The sequence below is a fragment of the Schistocerca nitens genome, chromosome 1, assembly GCF_023898315.1.
Source record: "Schistocerca nitens isolate TAMUIC-IGC-003100 chromosome 1, iqSchNite1.1, whole genome shotgun sequence".
NCBI classification, from domain to species: Eukaryota; Metazoa; Arthropoda; class Insecta; order Orthoptera; family Acrididae; genus Schistocerca; species Schistocerca nitens.
In genome coordinates this window covers 493,913,754-493,932,240 of record NC_064614.1, presented here as the reverse complement: position 1 = coordinate 493,932,240, position 18,487 = coordinate 493,913,754, and the positions used below count along the sequence as shown (strand labels likewise).

The window sequence follows — 18,487 nt, the reverse complement described above, 5'->3', positions numbered from 1 at the left end:
GTGTACCTCTATGCAGTTCTGTTTTTTTTTAGCCATTTCAGTAATAGTCTACTTTGTTGACATGCACAAGATATGATAGCATGCCTTGCTTCTTTTCGCATTGCACACGTTTATTGGCTAACAAAGAACATATGTAGGTAAGTTTTCTGCAAAAGTAAACATCAAGAATATTGCGCTTACAAGTTGAAAGCTGAAAATGTGCCATACAAGCATTAGTTTCGGAATTCCAGCTTCATTTTCTATCCACACAAATATAGTGAAAGCTGTACAGAATCCATTACAAAAGCATTCTTTTCACACTGTGATATCCTTCTCTTCTTGGTTCTTCGAAATGCATTAATAAAACCAGGTTACATTAACGAGGCCAAATGTATCGTGTTACTAGCGCAAATACACATTCAAGAACAGAAAAACTTCCAAAATTTCCTTCTGACACTACGTTAGTCATGCAAGCACAGTAAATCTTAGTATTTAAAACAGTTGTTGCATGCACACGAGAGAAATGATGAGCAAGAAGTGATCATAAACAGTAGTCTCCTAGTGTTTTGAACTTTTTAAAAATAAGATGACGCCTAACAGCTCAAGCATGTTTCAAAACCTTTTGCGTTTACGTGAGAGAGAAAACGGATTGCAGAACTGGAAAACCGGCAACTAGAAGCGAATTTTCAGAATCGATTTTACCGAGCGATGTGGCGCAGTGGTTAGCACACTGAACTCGCATTCGGGAGAACGACGGTTCAAAACCCGCAGCCGGCCATCCTGATTTAGGTTTCCCCGTGTTTTCCCTAAATTGCTACAGGCAAATGCAGGGGTCGTTCCTTTGAAAGGACGAGGCCGTCTTTCTTCCCCAGCCTTCCCTAATGCGGTGGTAGCGATGACCCCGTTGTCTGGGCACCTCCCTCAAGTCAACCAGCCTACCAACCAAAGTCGATTTTGAAGTATTTACGTGACAACCTAGAAGCGGTATTGGGAAATCGGTTTACGATATCCGGTTTTGGGTCTAAAAGGGTGCGTAGTACCACCTCCCTTCTTTTTTTTACCTCCATGGGGAAAATGGTCACATGAACTTCAACAATAATTCGAGTGAATTACTCGTCTCATATAAATTACCTCAATGATTACGTCCTTTTGGCGTCACATGCAATATCGACAACGCATGATTGCCTATCGACTTTTGTTAGGGTTCGATAGGCCTCTCACAAGGCTTAAGGAGCTCCGGAAAGCCCTATCTTTCCAATATTAAAATAGCGCTTATAAATTACGTATTTCCTCAGAACGTATTTGACCTCGGAAGTTGAAATTTTTAGAGATTATTTATTGGAGTATTGGCTACGACTTGAAACAGGGATTTTTTCTCTTATTATGAAAATTCACTGTTTTTTGTGCCATTTCTTGTTATAAATTCACCGATACACAGGTTTTTCGAAAAAGACAGAAGGGACTGTGTACAATTTCCTGAATTTTGAAGCAAAATGGTTTCATAGATCCTGTGAAAACATGTAATTTGCATGAAAAAATTTAACTTTTGCGAATCGAGTGACAAAGTTTGGATTTAAGAACTTTTAGCATATTGCAGCCCCGTCAGCAACTGTGATAGACTAATATTTTGAAGAATCAGCCTCAGTTGCCAAATTTTCTGGTATTTACCAGGTTTTGGCTGAATTAACCTAGCCTTCTTCAGAAGCATAAAATTACTATAACATGCCAGAGTAAGGCACAGTCAACATTAAAATTAAAACCTATAGTACTGTGGTACCATGTAGAATTAAAACTACTTAACTGAAGTCCAGCCCTGGCATCCCTTCAACATGTGGTCGGTTGGTTGCTCCTGCCAGTTAAGTAGTTTTAATTCTACATGGTTCCACAGTACTATAGGTTGTTATTTTAATGTTGACTGTGCCTTACTCTGGCATGTTATAGTAATTTTATGCTTCTGAAGAAGGCTAGATTAATTTAGCAAACATGGTAAAGACCAGAAAATTTGCGCAACTGAGGCTGATTCCTCAAAATAAAAGTTTGGATTACCTTTCTAGTGCATTCCAGGTCCATAGAATGGATTATCTTCATTTTCTGCAAACTACTCCTCCACCTTCCTCTTTACAGCCCTGTCAGCAGCCTGAAGACGTTCCTTGTCTAAAGCAGGCATCATTTGTACCATGTTGAAACCTATCTTCATTCCCATATTTCGAAATAACTTTGCAACTTACAACGCTGCTATAATTGAAAGTAGCAACAGCAGCATACTCACCATAGTGAAGTGTTTCTATTCCAACAAACACAGTCTTGGAGATTTTTGACCATATAACACTATTTACACTTTCACTGGGGTTTTGTTTTTTCCCATGAACACACTTCTGAAACAGTTCTGGTGCTGATAAGTCTCTGAAAATAAGTTTTATCACATCTATTACTGCATCAGGCAGTCTATGTTTATGAGTGTACACTTCACCAGGTAGCAATGTCTTGTTGTACTTACGTGAACTGTTTTCTCCTTTGCGACACAAGTAATGATGGGAACTTTCATTGGTTGAAAAAGTATGAAAAGAAAGAGCCCAAACAACCTTATTCAGTTCATTGACACTGTGTATGTTTTGCCTGATAGCCATTCTAGTAGTTCTGTACCTTGCCAATTTCACCATCAGTTAACCTTCTTCTCCCATCCAACACTTTATCATCGCAGAGTTTTTGTGGTTTGTATGAAGCTTTCAGCCGCCGAAGTCTTGATTTCATAGTTTCTGTATCTGTCCAATATGCGACGGTTGGAACTTGAATAGTGGCAACTATTTATTCACAACAGTAGTCACCAGCGTTGTGTAGAAGCCGTTGCCAGCGATGTGGAAGGCGGAGCCTGTTCTGTTGATGGTGTGAATGGAGCAGTCTATAGTTATGGAGATTCTCGTGTACGACTGTGATGGTGTTATCTTAGTGAATTACATTCCAGACCGCCAGTGCACAGTATTACTGTTCGTTTTTGGAGTATCTATCACCTGCAACCAGCTTTGCAAAAGAAGTGGTGACACATTCTGCACAACCCACCAATAATTTTGCACAACAATGCATGGGTGCGTACGCCGCAAGCTGTGGCTGCTCTGTTCGGTCGATGGGACTGGGAAGTACTGTGCCATCCACCATACTCTACAGACTTAAGTCCTTGTCACTTTGATCTGATTCTGAAGATGAAGGAACCACTTAATAGCATTCGCTTCAGAACTGTTCGAGAGATTCGACACGCAGTAGACCGTTCCATTAGCACCATCAACAGAACAGGCTCTGCTAACGGTGTACTACGCGTTCCACATCGCTGGAAATGGGTTCTACACAAAGCTGGTGACTACTTTGAAGACCAGTAACAGGTGCAAACGTGTAACTCTTTTGTATCCGTTGTGAATAAATAGTTGCCACTATTTTAGTTCCGATCATCATATTCAAATTTCTGTACTACAATATCATCTCCATAGGGCTTCAGTTCTTTAATATGTTTCAAACTTTTAGAATCACAGTCACCAAAGTAATTCACATATCACACTATATCACACGCAACAGAATGTTGAAATACACTACCAACACCAGCCACTTCCATTCCTCCACTACTACCACTATAGTTAGCTGCACAATTATTTTCATGCGTACCTCTATGTTTTTGTGGACAGCCAAAATACTTAGATATTACTGCTACATCTAAAACTTTCCTGTATATATACTGGTGGCAGATACTACATCATGAAGAGATGGTGTCCCCGTTTATGCCAGTTACCGTTGAATTCTGCAGTCAAGTCTCTATTACTACTGTTTTCTATTACTGCCTCTTCCACAGCATTTTTCGTAGACTCTATATGGACATCTTCTTCTTTAGATCCTATAAATCGTTTATAGTTAGTAATCTTGATTGTGGTATTTCGAAGATTCATCATGCCACAGAAAACTGCATCTGCAGTTACATCCTTACGAACTAGAGGCAAGGCATAAACAAATGTAATGTTGTGTTCATAGATGTTGCTACCAATTTTTTCATTTGGAATTGCTGCAACACTGTCCTGAAAGGTGGTTATGTATGAACACTTACCACACTTCAGTTCCATTTCATACCTCTGGAGTGAACATACCTAGCAACAAAAAACCAACCTCATGTTATGTCCCCCATTGTCCCAAGCTACTTTTGTCCCACAAACTTTTCAGCTCCTATCATACCTTTGGAATTATTTTTGGTGGAAATAGTTAGTGACTCATCCTGTATATCATATGAAAATTTGTTTATTATACTGTATGGCAGAAAATTCATTATTATATAATTTGGGCACATTTTGCTTTACATTGCTTATTCTTACAAAAAAATCTTTCATTTTTTACAGTTTACATTCTTACATATTAAACATTATCAGGACATACCGTTTTATTTTATCTTTTTGAAGGCAACTGATATATTTTCTTATTTATCAGTTTTTATGTATCTATAGAGATCGTAACAAAAATGAAAAGGAAATGAGAACTTCAGTACAATGAAATACATAGGTGTTCTAATTTTACTGTGATAGAAATGGTCATGTCACCACGACACATGTACTCACTTTTATCAAATTCGAAGCATATCACTATCTGGCTGGAATGAGAACTGCATACAAATTTTCAACAGTAGTTACAAATTGTTTTTTATTTTTTTGTATAGGTTTCTTGGACACAAAGAACACCTTTCTCGTTAGTTGGTGGGTTGGTGATTCACAGGTGTACTGAATCCTTTAGACTCATAGTCATATCCAAGAGCAAGAAGATCGTTTTTTGCTCTCTTTTGAAGGCTCCTTCTATCAGGTAGCCTTCTGGTGATGTAAGGATGCACAGCCTATTGTCCTAACTGCAGCAGGAACTGCTGCCTCTTCTGATTTGAAATCAGGCTTAGTGGGGATGGTTCAAACATATAATCATTGCAGCGATTCCAACAATGTCGATCATATTATAAAAGAGTACAGGATCCAGCACTTGGTGTTGTATTCCACGTTATAGGTGCCCACTAGTTGATCCATGGTATCAACGTCCCCCTTATGTTTGTTGTAATGCTCTATTACACTCTAGCTTCTTTTCGTGACCAACTACAGTTCATGATGAGTGAAGAGAGGAGACAAGTATAACTGCTGATGATGTCTTTGTTATACGTGATACTAGTGTTAAGGAATCAGAGAGTACAAACACAGAGGAATTTACTTCTCTCTAACGATATGGCTACATCTCCTTAGGAATTTCGATCTTGTTTTCCCTTAGAGTTCCGACATAGATGGTTTTCCCTGCCAGCAATTCTCTCACTGAAGGTATGCTATAATACTGCAGCCGTTATTGAACCATTTTCCAATTAGATGTCTTATGGCTCTGGAACCCTGAATTACTTCTCTCTGTTTGCTGGGTTGTTTCCCCAAGTAAATCTGTCCATTCAGTGGAAATGCATTTCTAGAATAACAAGCCCACCATATTTTTATAGCATATTTAACAGGCTTGCTTTTCATGTATTGTCGAAATGGACATTTCCCTCTAAACGCAACAAGCTGTTCATCAACAATTATGTCAAAGCCTGGACTGCATATGGAAGAAATCTGTGAAATGAACTTATCCCAGAGGTCTCTAAATGCAAATAATTTATTTTGAATATTACGAGCTTCCCTTATTTCCTTATTGTCAAATCTAAGAAAACTTATGATAGCTTGAAAGCATTACAGGTGCACTGTTGCTCTGAAAATAAGTGTGCCATATTCTTTTTCCACTGTTCACTCGAGTCCTCCTTCCCTGATCTGTAGGCTAAGAGATAAGCAAACCAATGTATGCCTCTATTTCTTCTACTTCTAGTTCCTTCCATACCTTAGATGTACTACCAGGATAATCTTCATTCAACTACTTGTACACTCGCCTAGCCTCTCTGTTGGCTTCCCTTACCATGACGGACATTATTTCTGGGGTTATTACGATCTTTAGGACTTATTTTATTGAACTAGGGGTACCACTATAGGACCAGGTTTATGACGTTATATATTATGAGATGGAGTTTGGCACTTAGTTGGAGGCTCTTTCTACCAAGTCATTCAATTGTTTCCAATGAAATAACCTTTCATAGTGTTATCATTAGTTACAGTTACATCATCCTCACTGTGAATGACGTTATCTTCCTCTTCCATTACATCACTGCCTTCCTCCTCATCACGACCTGAAGGCAAGTACTCAACATCATTCAAGTCAGAAATACGTCAGCATCATCCCACATTTGAAGAAGAATCTTATCAGCTTCTTCAGCCCAAAAAAATTTGCTATCAACCCTAAACAAAAAATTAATCCTATATTTAAATTCTAACATAAGTATAAGAAAATAGTTTTTCCTAAAGTTCCCACAGTTTTTTAATTTTTACTTACTTACTTTATAATGAACAGTCATTTCTTTCTTTTTGTGAATAATATCATACATGTACCCAAAACTGTAAAATTTGAAAACAAATACTGTGCTTACCTAATAAAGCCAGCCATCATCCACTTCCCTCACATCAACAATGCTGTCTGAAGCTTATAAACTGAGGAAACTTCATTGTTAATAAGTGCTGCCAATATCAGCCATTTTCTGGCAACACTGAGTCAGTTAAACCAGTTGGGGTCTTTGAAGATTCCAAATGCCCATTTTCATTGATTCCTAAACTAAGTGATCATAAAATAAAGAAATAGTTAATTAGTGGTATTTCTGAATAGTAGTAATTTAGATCATAACTATGAGAGAGATGTAAGGGACCATGAGTGCTACAGATCCAGAAAATAATGAAGTACAAGTAGTGTAAGTGGTATGGGGTCTCAAAAGACCCCACGTGCCCAGCGGAGGGTTAAATTACTAAGAGTGTAATGAACAGCAACAACATTCATATTCTTCCTTGTCACAAATATTTCGCTGTTTATTTACTAATATGTGGCAATTTCCTAGTGTGTGGTTAACCAGGTACATAGGAGGACAGCTTAAATTGTTGTGAGTAAATCCAGGAGCAGTAACGTTCGTATGTTTCTTTGTCACAAAGTAGATAGCCGATCATGCGGCTGACGATATTGGCCATGACGTCAAAATGACGTCACGTTTGCTTCTATTGTTGTCAAACGACCACTCCCCGCAGTTCGAATTTACAGAGTAACTGTGGGGCCCATAGAATAAAAGGATATGGATGCCAAAACCATCACCACATACCCACCATGTTTCACCCTTGGGGCGTAAACTCTCACAGTAGTTGAAAAAACACTTGACAAGAGTCAACAAGAGTCATTCAACAAAACGACGTTCTTCAGTTGTTCCACAGTCCATGTTTTGTGGCTACGACACCACGTTTTCCTGATACAGGCGTTTACATCCCTGATGTGTGGTTCAAAAAAATGGTTCAAATGGCTCTGAGCACTATGGGACTTAACTTCTGAGGTCATCAGTCCCCTAGAACTTAGAACTACTCAAACATAACTAACCTAAGGACATCACACACATCCATGCCCGAGGCAGGATTCGAACCTGCGACCGTAGCGGTAGCTCGGTTCGAGACTGTAGCGCCTAGAACCGCTCGGCCACTTCGGCCGGCATGGTGAGTGGTTTTGGAATTCCAACTCGCCGTGCTATTCCCTGCTTCCGGATGCCCCTTCGTGTTGTCTTGGTGCTCACATTGTTCGAGAGTGTGACATTCAGCTCTGCAGTGACTTCTGCACTTGTCCTCTTATTGTTGGTCACTATCGTATTCGGTCACAGTCAGTCATGATCATTCAGAACACATTTTCGACCGTGTTGTGACTTAGCGGAAGACGATTTTCTGTTTCCCTGTAATCTGTATAAATCTTCGATACGATGCCTCTTGAAACATCAAACACTTCTGTTACAGTAACTTGATGGCACTTCGGCTACAGTAACTTGATGGTGGAAGCACACATCATACGCCGGCCGAAGTGGCCGTGCGGTTAAAGGCGCTGCAGTCTGGAACCGCAAGACCGCTACGGTCGCAGGTTCGAATCCTGCCTCGGGCATGGATGTTTGTGATGTCCTTAGGTTAGTTAGGTTTAACTAGTTCTAAGTTCTAGGGGACTAATGACCTCAGCAGTTGAGTCCCATAGTGCTCAGAGCCATTTGAACCACACATCATACGAGCATCAACAAATTGCCCACATTCTAATTCACCTAGCCCCAATATAATGCAAAACTAAACGGACCACTGTTCCGACGATGAGGGGCGATTGCATCGTATTGGGAACATTGCATAGATGCTGCTCGTGGTCAGATACAACAATGCAAGCTGCAGGCTTGCCTAGCATGTACATTTTATGTTCAAGTACGAATTTCTCGCGATGTTTCCATATTTTCGTCCAATCCCACAAGGTTAACTTACAATGTTAGCAGAGGACGACAGCGTCGCTCCACTAGTGTCAAGGAGAATACTATCTTCTCATGAAAACTTTAATTGTTACGGTCTTCTCCATGTCGTTTGCCATTGACTGCCAACGTGAATGTTGCTATTTGGTATATATTGTAGAATTTTTTCATGTGTCCTTACATTCCGTTTCCTGATATGTGAATCGCAGTTAAACATTGTGAGCTGAGAGACGATGCACTGTCGAAATTGTAGACTGTATGCAGGAAATAACGCCAGGGTGTGATGTGGAGGTAAAAAATAGAATTATTTGAAATTAGATTAATGAATATTGTATAATTTAAAAATTCCCCGAGAGCGGTGTCTCTGCAGATGATCAGATTAGATCAGGGCTTAACAACTGGCCGGTTTTGAGCGCGAGTACTCGCGTCTGCTCACGCACGTGCTCGCGAGCAGGTGCATGGTCGCCGAGTAGGGTGGGAGGGGAGGGAGGGGAAATGCGCGCGCACGTTTGAATGTGATCTCGCGTTCTTAGCAGATTTAACTAGCCATCTGAATGCTTTGAACATTTTACTACAAGGCAAAGATCTGCTAATTACTCATTTCATAGATCGAATACGAGATTTTAAAATGAAATTGACACTTTGGGTGAGTCAGCTGTAAACAGGAAACCTAGCTCATTTTCCTAAATTATCATCCATGCAAGATGTTCACAAAGACTGTGAATGTTATTCACATAGTTTAGTTGATCAGCGCTTTCAAGATCTGACAGCACTAGACAGTGATTTTGATCTGTTCTCTCCATATTCAGCAAATATTTAAGAGATTCGTCCTGAGCTGCAGCAAGAAATTATTGACCTGCAGTGGGACAGAGAATACAGAGACAAATTTCAGAACGAGAAAAACATTTTGGAATTCTACAGACTCTTCCCTCAGGATAGATTTCCTCGTTTGCACAAACTGGCGGCTGCAATAATATCAATGTTCGGTTCCACGTATGTTTGTGAACAACTGTTCTCTGCAATGAAATGTAACAAGACGCGCCTGAGAAACGCGTTGTCTGATCGAAATTTAAACTGCACGCTGCGCCTAAAATGCACAAGAACAATTACTCCGAACATAGACGCAATTGTAAAGGGCAAAAAGTACAAGATAACCGATAATCCCACACTTCAGTGACATCTTTTATTGTGTAACAGTTCACAAATTAATGCGAATGTAGAGGCATACACTAAGCTAATAAAATTATGTGGCATGTGTACATTCTCCTTTATTTGTTTCATTTGTCGCAGTAATAATTCGTGAGTGATATCCCTGCAGGTGGCCGCGGATTTACATTGACTGGCGGCAGCTGTTGTGTGCCCCACGTGACTCTCCCCACTCTCCGCTCTGGTCCGGTATTGGGGGTAGCGTGCTCGCGCTGCTCCGTGCTCGCGCCTTGCTGCTCACAGCTTGCTCCGCGAGCACGTATGTTGTGAAGCCCTGGGTTAGATCATATTAGATTTAGTTTTCGTTCCATCGACCCAAAAAATGTAATGATAACCATGGTATGGAACATCTCAGAAAGTATAACATAAAACAATAAAATATTGGAATATAATACTTACTACAATGATCATTTGTCAGGAGATTGTCAAAACAGGTGAATACGCAAGAGTAAACAGGAGCTGCTAATATTTACAGATTTAAGAATTAATACACTGTCAGAATGAAACATTGTTATGCCCTTTTAATAATTTTATCATACACAAAATCTATTCTTGATTGTTGTGAACAGGTGCTGTCAAAACTGAAATCTAACCACATTTTTACGTAAGCTGGTCTAACAGTCCCTGTTAAGATTTTCATCTATAGAATAGAAGGAGTTGCCTATCAAAAGTCTGAAACTCTGTTTAAACTATGCTTTATCTGAATGCAAGTTTTTATTGGTTGCTGGCAATTTAATGAAAATTACTGTTCCTGTGTATTGGACCCCTTTATGGACCAAGGTAAGTGGTTTTAGATCTTTATGTAGATTGTTCTTATTCCTAGTATTTATACAATATATTTACGTGCATTTATTTGCTATATCAGACAGTATTTTCGTCTTCAAGTATTATACCTTTTATAAATATGTTTGTCACCTCTGATTGATTGCTGTATGAAATTTGTTCCTGGTTCCAACGTTTGGGTTTCGGTTTCGTTTGCATTTAACTCTCGTTATGGCACTGGTTACATCAGTATAGAGATCACTGGGTTACATGCGTGATTCGATATCTATCGATTTGAGAATCGAATATTTTCATCCCCCGCCACAGTTTGTCTGATGGTCGTTGTTTGTTGCAGTTGTAGCCAATCGGAGCGCCTGCTGCAGATCGTACATAGTTTGAAAATACGTGCTGAACTGATAGTTGTTTCCGTTGGCGGTTGGCCACCCATTGATTGTTTTTGGTTTGTGTACATCATGAATTCCAAGAAGAAAGATAAAAACCAGCACATTAAAGTGTTTGTTAGAGTAAGGTATGTACTGATTTCGGTGGATAGCTTGATTTGCCGGGTAAATGTCATGTCTACCAATTTGGACTATGGAGGTTTAAAATTTAGTCTTCTTCCCTTTTGCTATGCTAATCGCTGTATGCAAGCGCAATTTGCATTGCGCCGAGTATATTGCTTGCCAACTTTTTGTGCAACTAAAGACTTCGAATTGCAAATGTACTTCACTGAATTTAAACTTTTTGTTTCTCTTTTCTAAAATTTTTGAATTGTTTGTAATAGAATAGTAATGCTTTGTGCTTTAACAAGCAATGTTTTGTTTAACTGAAACTAGTACAGGGACATGGTGCGCTCTCTCTCTCTCTCTCTCTCTCTCTCTCTCTCTCTCTCTCTCTCTCTCTCTCTCTGTGTGTGTGTGTGTGTGTGTGTGTGTGTGTGTGTGTGTGTGTGTGTGTGAGAAAACAGTATTAAAATTTACACGATTGTTTTTAGGAAAGTCTCCTCTACAACATTGTTCATTACCCAAAATACCTTAAACTCAATAATAACCACTCAAAATTACCTCCAAGGTTTGGTGTTGAAAATTTAGAGACTACAGTTTTTAGACCCAAAACCGACAACCAAGGAGTGATGTATCAGAGTGTATTCTTTTCTCTAGTAACATATAAACTATTAGCCTCATATAGAGCAAGAACACTTACAAATGTTTCCTTGATTTATCATAAATTTTTTGAAATTTGGGGAATTTATTTTTTTTGTTAAGTTTGATGGGACTGAATATAAAAATTTGATTTCTGTATGTCTTATACACCTGTATGGTAGCGAAGCACTGTAAAAATTTCAACACTGATATTGTGACTGTGAACAAAGGTGTGAATTTTTGGAAGTGAGGAAATGATTAAACTAAAATTGATCTTATGGGTATTGCCTAATTCATGTCGTATGGGCTGGATGTAATCAACTTTTAGTGAAGTTAAGGTGTGGAATTATATGAATAAACTCGAAAATTTACTTAACGAAACATTTGCATAATCTTGACATTTAAAATAATCATTTTCAATTAACATCCTTGTCATATGTGGTGCTCCCTAATCCTAATGGTAATTGTTAAGAACACGTATTTCTTCAGGTAGTTTTTGTGACACAGAATAAGACTTCCCAGGTGCTGTGGTAAGTGCAACACTGAAAGAAAGCATTCTTAATACATTTTATTGATATCTGAACTTTGCTAGTAGATTTCTTGAATGACATTCTTGAGCCAGCAAGATGGTAAAAATGCACACAAATATCATTGTTTTCCATGTGTATTATTTCAAGCTGTGCAAGTCACAATTGTCCATCGTACACACATGCCACTGGGTCATTCCATATCAAATCACCCAATAAAAAACAAATTTTACACCCACCTCCTGAGATTTTCATGAAATTTGGCTCAAATGGTTCTAATACCATCCTGACAACACCTGCAATTTTTTTTTTGCTGTATCTCTTACACTTTTTTTTATAAATTTTTAAAGTTTTTATGTTTTGCGTTTTCTGAACCTTCGGAAATGGTCAATTTAATTTGTAATCAAAACTTTAAATTTGCTTATCTTAAAAACTCTTAGATAACATCATGAATTTTTGCAGCAAGTTTATTTATTATACATATTTGAAGATAAAAATGATGCTATTAAAATATATTAATATTTACTATGAAAAAAATATATATGTATTTTTTTTTTTTTTTTAACGGATGTTTTGTTTTATACGAATTGCAATATCTAGAGTCTCAGACCTGAGAATGCTCAAATTTGTTTTAATTTACTCTTAAACATATAGGCTATTTGATAAAACAAAAATAATGATGGCTTTTTAACATGTTTATTAATTATAGTAGATTACATTAGAATTATGTACAAAGATACTTACGACACTTATGTATAACCCAACTGATTGCTTGAAACATTGAATTTTTTGAGTAATTTTGTCTTTTTAATAAACATTAATGCTGATTCAAACTGTTTTTCCACTTCATCCAAGTGCTTTCAGTTCTTTTGATACAGTCTTTTTTGAAGTAATACATTCTCCCAGTGCCGCTTGATTGAGGTTCGTCTACTACACAGACTATGTGCTCCAAAGGCACTATGCAGGAATCTTCTCTTTCAGGCCAATAAAATGATGCAGCAGGTCCTGAAGGATGTAGAAATAGAATTTCTTCATCTTCTTCATCATTGAATATTGTTTTTACCAGTCCAAAGTACCAGTTACCATCATAATTTGCAGCCACATAGCTATTTATGGATGGTTGAACACGAACCCAATCAGAAGAAGAATGGAAAGAAAAGACTAAGGAGGGTTTTACACTATCTGTAGTCCTTCTAATTTCAAGGTTGTTTGTTGGAAGTGGTTTGAAGTTATGAAAACTTCTTGTTCCAGGAATGGTTTGGGTTGCTGAAAAACGTTTTTCTAGTTTTAACCGTAGCAAATCAGCTTCCTTTTTGTCAATAAAGTGAAAATGAATGTTTTCAATATTTTTTTCACATAACTTATACACATCGATTGCTGTCATTATTTGTTCTTTGTCTGAAAGCTGTAGACTGGCTTTCCTTAAAATTCTTTTAATAGTTCCTCCTAGGCCATCACAAATTGACTTCCCATGATTTGTTGCAAAAAAAGAGTGTTGGGCCTTCAAATTAGTCTCTCAAGTGTTCTGTCAAATTTTTAAAACTGTTTCTATTTTTGTACTGCCCAGCACAACCATCTGTAAAGTAGTGAACTGAGTCAATGTCAGTATGATGTAATGACAGCGACTTTGTAATTTCTTTTTGTACAAAGTTAACAAAACCAGTGTCATGTTCTTCATCACTAATAAAACAGTGGTTGGCAACAAAAACATTGTTTTCCTCATTTCTTAGAAAAACTCCAACTGGGTGTAGAGTACAACCACCTCTATTCCAGTGGTAACTTTGGATCTCATTTTGTATAACAAAGGAATAATTTTCACTGAAATCTATCACAATAATTGCTGTTTTGGGTGGTGGGTCTTCTTTCAATCTTTTAAAGGCTGCTGATTGGGATTTTGCTATAAACGAGTTCGGGGTGAGCTTTTCCAATAAAGAAATGTAGTCTTCAACACTGATAGACTGTTTGATCATATCTGCCCTGTCTGTGTTAACCCACTGACTGATTACAATTTCTTCTTCTAAATCATAATATTCACTTAGTTTTTCAGTTAAGCACTCTGTTAGTGCAGTATTTGCAGGACAACTGTTGCAATGATGTAGCATGCAGTTTTGGTTTTCTGTGTTGCACACAAGCATCTTAATTAGGTCTTTATAAGATTCTTAAATTTTCACAGCATCCAGTAATAGTTTAACATTCTGGTGGATACTGCATACGCATACAGTGTGTGTGCCTGCAGCACCAGCAAGGATACACCATTTAGGTCTCAAGAAACAAAATTTTGAAAATCCTACTTCTACCTCGGGATTCTCCTATTTGAAATAATAATAGAGTTCTCTGAAGTTACACAAAATGAGCCTTTTTTGCATGTACACATTTTCTTGAACACTTACTTTGTCTTTCGTTCCAGGTAGCACTCTGGAACTTTCATCCTTATCATAAAAATCTGTTACAAGTCTTACTGTATTTTCAGAAAGAGTTTTACCTTTTTTTGGACCAGGAGTTTCCAAAATACCCTTTTCAGATTTTAGCTTTCTAGCTTGTCGCACCATGTACTCACATTAAATTCTTTCATCACTTTATTTCGACTCCAAGAATCTGGAGCCAAGGTCAGAATCTGGATTTTTCTAGACCTCCCAACAGATAAAATCTTCTCTTTCATAAGAGAAATCATTACATCAAAATCCTTTGCTTTCTCAACCACACTTTTATCTTCTTCGTCATCATCAGAACTTGGTGCATCATATTTTAATGCTTTTGAAACCACCTTTTTTGCAGTCTTTTCAATACTGCTAACCTACCTTTTAAAATAAGACCCTTTACTTTGTTCTGACAAGCCATGAAGCTTTATCGGTGTTAAACCTAAATAATCAAGAGCAATGTTTGTTTGTACGAGGGATTCATTTCTGGATTCCAATGATTCTAATTCAACCATGACTTCATCATCTGTTTCACTTTCATTGACTTCAACTCTTAATTTTTCCTCACAAAAGTTATGGCATGTTGAGCAAAGCTTTTGTCCGGGTTTTATGCTAATATTTTTTGTCAGTAATTGTTTAGAAAGATCCAAGCCTACACTTCTCAACGATTTTTTGATGGGCTTTTTGTGTTTTTTTAGTGGGTCTACACATGTTTGATACTTTTCAAAAACATTTAAAAAGTAGTAGCTGTGGTGTGAACATATATTCTTAAATTCACACAGATTAATTCCAGATCGTAAGTGGATCAAATCTTTTTCTTTCTCACTCAATTCTGATACCGGTTGTAACTTTTTTGAAGGTGTGTAGGTTGTTTGGAAACAGTCAGATTTTTTAATAACCTTACACTACAGGTTTGAATATCTGACATACTGATTTCACTTTTGGTCTGATTACTGTTCTGGTTACTTTTATAGGATATTGGAAAAGAATCTCCGTAAACTAAGTAACAGTACTTACTGAGAGTTCGAATAAACTTAATAAAATACTATCCAAGCACTATTTAACACTGTAATAATTTTTTACTTCAAAACACAGGAGTAACAAAACAAAATCCAAGTGTACATTTCTACTCCAAGAAGACAAAAACTTATTTTCGGTGTCTAAGTCACTTGGTATTTTTTGTTTTTAAAATATAATTAATATTATTTTAAAAATTAGATAACTATTAAACAGGTTAAAAAGCCAACATAATTTTTCTTTTATCTAATAGCCTATACAATTAAGAGTATTTTAAAACAAATTTGAGCTTTCTATCAGGTCTGAGACTCTAGATATTGCAGTTTTTGTAAAACTAAACATCCGTTAGCTTTAAAAAAAAAAAAACCACCTTGTAATTTTTTTTCATTTGGAAGATTTTAATATATCTTTATGGTAATTTTTTTTAACATTTAGATATAATACACAAACTTATTCCAAAATTTCATACTGATATCTTGAGTATTCTTTAATATACAAATTTTTTTAGTTGTGAGGACACGTTAAGTTACAATTTCCGACTGCTGAAACAACGCCAAATCTAAAAACTTTAAAAATTTATAAAAAAAAACTATAAGAGATAGAGCAAAAAAGTTTTACAAGTGCTTTCAGGGCGATAAAAGAAGTAATTGTGCCAAGTTTCATCAAAATCTGACATGGTTGGTGTCAAGGCCTGGGTGACTTGACATGGAATGACCCGACTGTCATTTAGTGTTAGACAGCACAATGATTCTTATAAATTGTAGTTTCTGTTACATAGCATGAAGTAAGTTTTCTTCAATGCCATGCACGCAGTGTGGAATTGCCTTGTTCCTTCTATTGCTATACAGTTTTCAAATCTTGTTTGGAGTGTTGTTTTTATATGAATTACCTCTTCTTTCTTGATGAGGAAATAGGTGATGCCTTTAATACTATCTTAGCAAAAGACATAAATGTCCCTTAATGTAATAATTAGGTCTTTGTAGGCTGGATTTACTCACCTCATGCTTTATTGTGCCCCCTACTACATTGCATGCATTTTTACTGTGACAAGAGGCAAAAAAGTGCCATTTGGCCTCCAATCCAAAATCTACTTTGTGGTTGCAAAGATTTTATTTTTTTGTATTATCCACCACTTCCACCTGAAAAGTATATGAGCTTGTCAACTTCGAGCAACTTTTCTTTTACTTAATTTGTTACATACTTTTGGAACACATGATCAACTGCAGTGTTTTGCTCCAAATAGTCTCTTAGAATGCAAATTGAAGAACTGCAAACTATGTCTCATTTTTGAAGTACAGAACAAATAGATGCACTGTTGCCTGGTCATTGATCCAACAGTACCCTTGTATTTCATCCTATGCCCCTTCTAACTCCACTTGAAGCTGTGGCTGTCATGATATGGACAACGAAGGAAATAACTGTCTGCAATGTGTATCTCCCTCTAGATGGTGTGGTACCCCTGAACGTATTGGCTGCACTGGTTGATCAACTCCCTGATTGATCAACTCCCTAAACCTTTCCTACTTTTGGGAGATTATAACACCCATAAACCCTGGTGGGGTAGCACCATGCTTACTGGCCGTGGCAGAGATGTCGAAAATTTACTGTCCCAACTCGACTCCTGGGGCTGCCACACATTTCAGTGGTAGTTATTCGGCCATTGATTTATCAGTTTACAGCCCAGGACTTCTCCCATCTATCCACTGGAGAGCACATGACGACCTGTGTGGTAGTGACCACTTCCCCATCTTCCTGCCACTCACCCAGCTTCATGCCCATGGACCGCCTACCCATATGGGCTTTAAACAAGGCAAACTGGGTAGCCTTCACCTTTGCTGTAACCGTTGAATCTCCCCCACATGGTGCCATCGACGTTGTGATACAGCAGGTCACTATAACGATAATTTCTGCGGCGGAAAATGTGATCCCTCGTTCTGTAGGGTGTCCCTGGTGGAAGACAGTCTCTTGGTGGTCACTGGAAGTTGTTGAGGCAATTAGGAGCGTCGGCGAGCTCTACAGTGACATAAGCGGCACTCTTCCCTAGAACACCTAATAGCCTTTAAGCGGCTCTGTGCACGTGTTCGTCTGCTTATAAATCGAAGGAAACAGGAGTGTTGGGAGAGGTGCATGTCGATCGTTGGGTGCCATATGTCACCTTCCCAAGTCTGTATGAAGATCAGATGTCTTTTTGGGTACCAGACCCCAACAGGTGTCCATGGCATTAACATGAATGGCATGCTCTCTGCCAACGCAAATGCGATTGCCGAGCACTTTGCTGAGCACTATGCTTGAGCCTCTGTGTTGCAGGACTGTCCCCCAGCCTTTCGCACCCTCAGACGGTGGATGGAAAGGAAAGTCCTCTTGTTCGCTACATGCCACAGTGAACCCTATAACGCCACATTTACAGAGTGGGAGCTCCTCAGTGCCCTTCCACATTGCTCCGACACAGCTCCTGGGCCAGATTGGATCCACAGTCAGATGATTAAACATCTCTTGTCTGACTACAAGCAAAATCTTCTCGTCATCTTTAACCGGATGTGGTGTGATGGGGTCTTTCCACCGCAGTGGGGTGGGGGGGAGGGGAGACCATTGTTCCGGTGTTAAAACCTGGTAAAAGTCTGCTGTATGTAGATAGCTATCAACCCATCAGCCTCACCAACGTTCTCTGTAAGCTGCTGGAACGTATGGTGTGTTGGCAGTTGGGTTGGGTCCTGGAGTTGTGTCCTAATGGCTCCACGTCAGGGCGGCTTCCGCCAGGATCGTTTTACCACTGATAATCTTGTGTCCCTAGAGTCTGCCATCTGAACAGCCTTTTCCAGATGCAAATGTCTGGTTGCCATCTTTTTTGACTACGTAAAGCATACGACACGACCTGGCGACATATCCATGCCACATTGAATGAGTGGAGTCTCTGGGGCACGCTCCCGACTTTTATGCAAAACTTGCTGTTGCTCCCTACTTCGCATATCTAAGTTGGTGTGTCCCATAGCCCCCACCCCACTGTATTCAGGAGAATGGCGTTCCGCAGGGCTCTGTATTGAGTGTATCTCTCTTTTTAGTGTCCAC

The 18,487-nt window shown here is 38.4% G+C and overlaps 1 protein-coding gene across 1 annotated transcript in view; it reads left to right on the top strand.

Annotated features, from left to right (window-relative positions):
* Positions 1 to 10,675: 10,675 nt before the first annotated feature.
* Positions 10,676 to 18,487, top strand: part of LOC126252652 (kinesin-like protein KIF11-A) — a 226,820-nt gene continuing 219,008 nt past the window's right edge. The window contains exon 1 of the mRNA XM_049953558.1: positions 10,676 to 10,847. Coding sequence (XP_049809515.1) covers positions 10,792 to 10,847 — 56 coding nt within the window. The 5' untranslated portion in view covers positions 10,676 to 10,791. The remainder of the gene's footprint in view (positions 10,848 to 18,487) is intronic.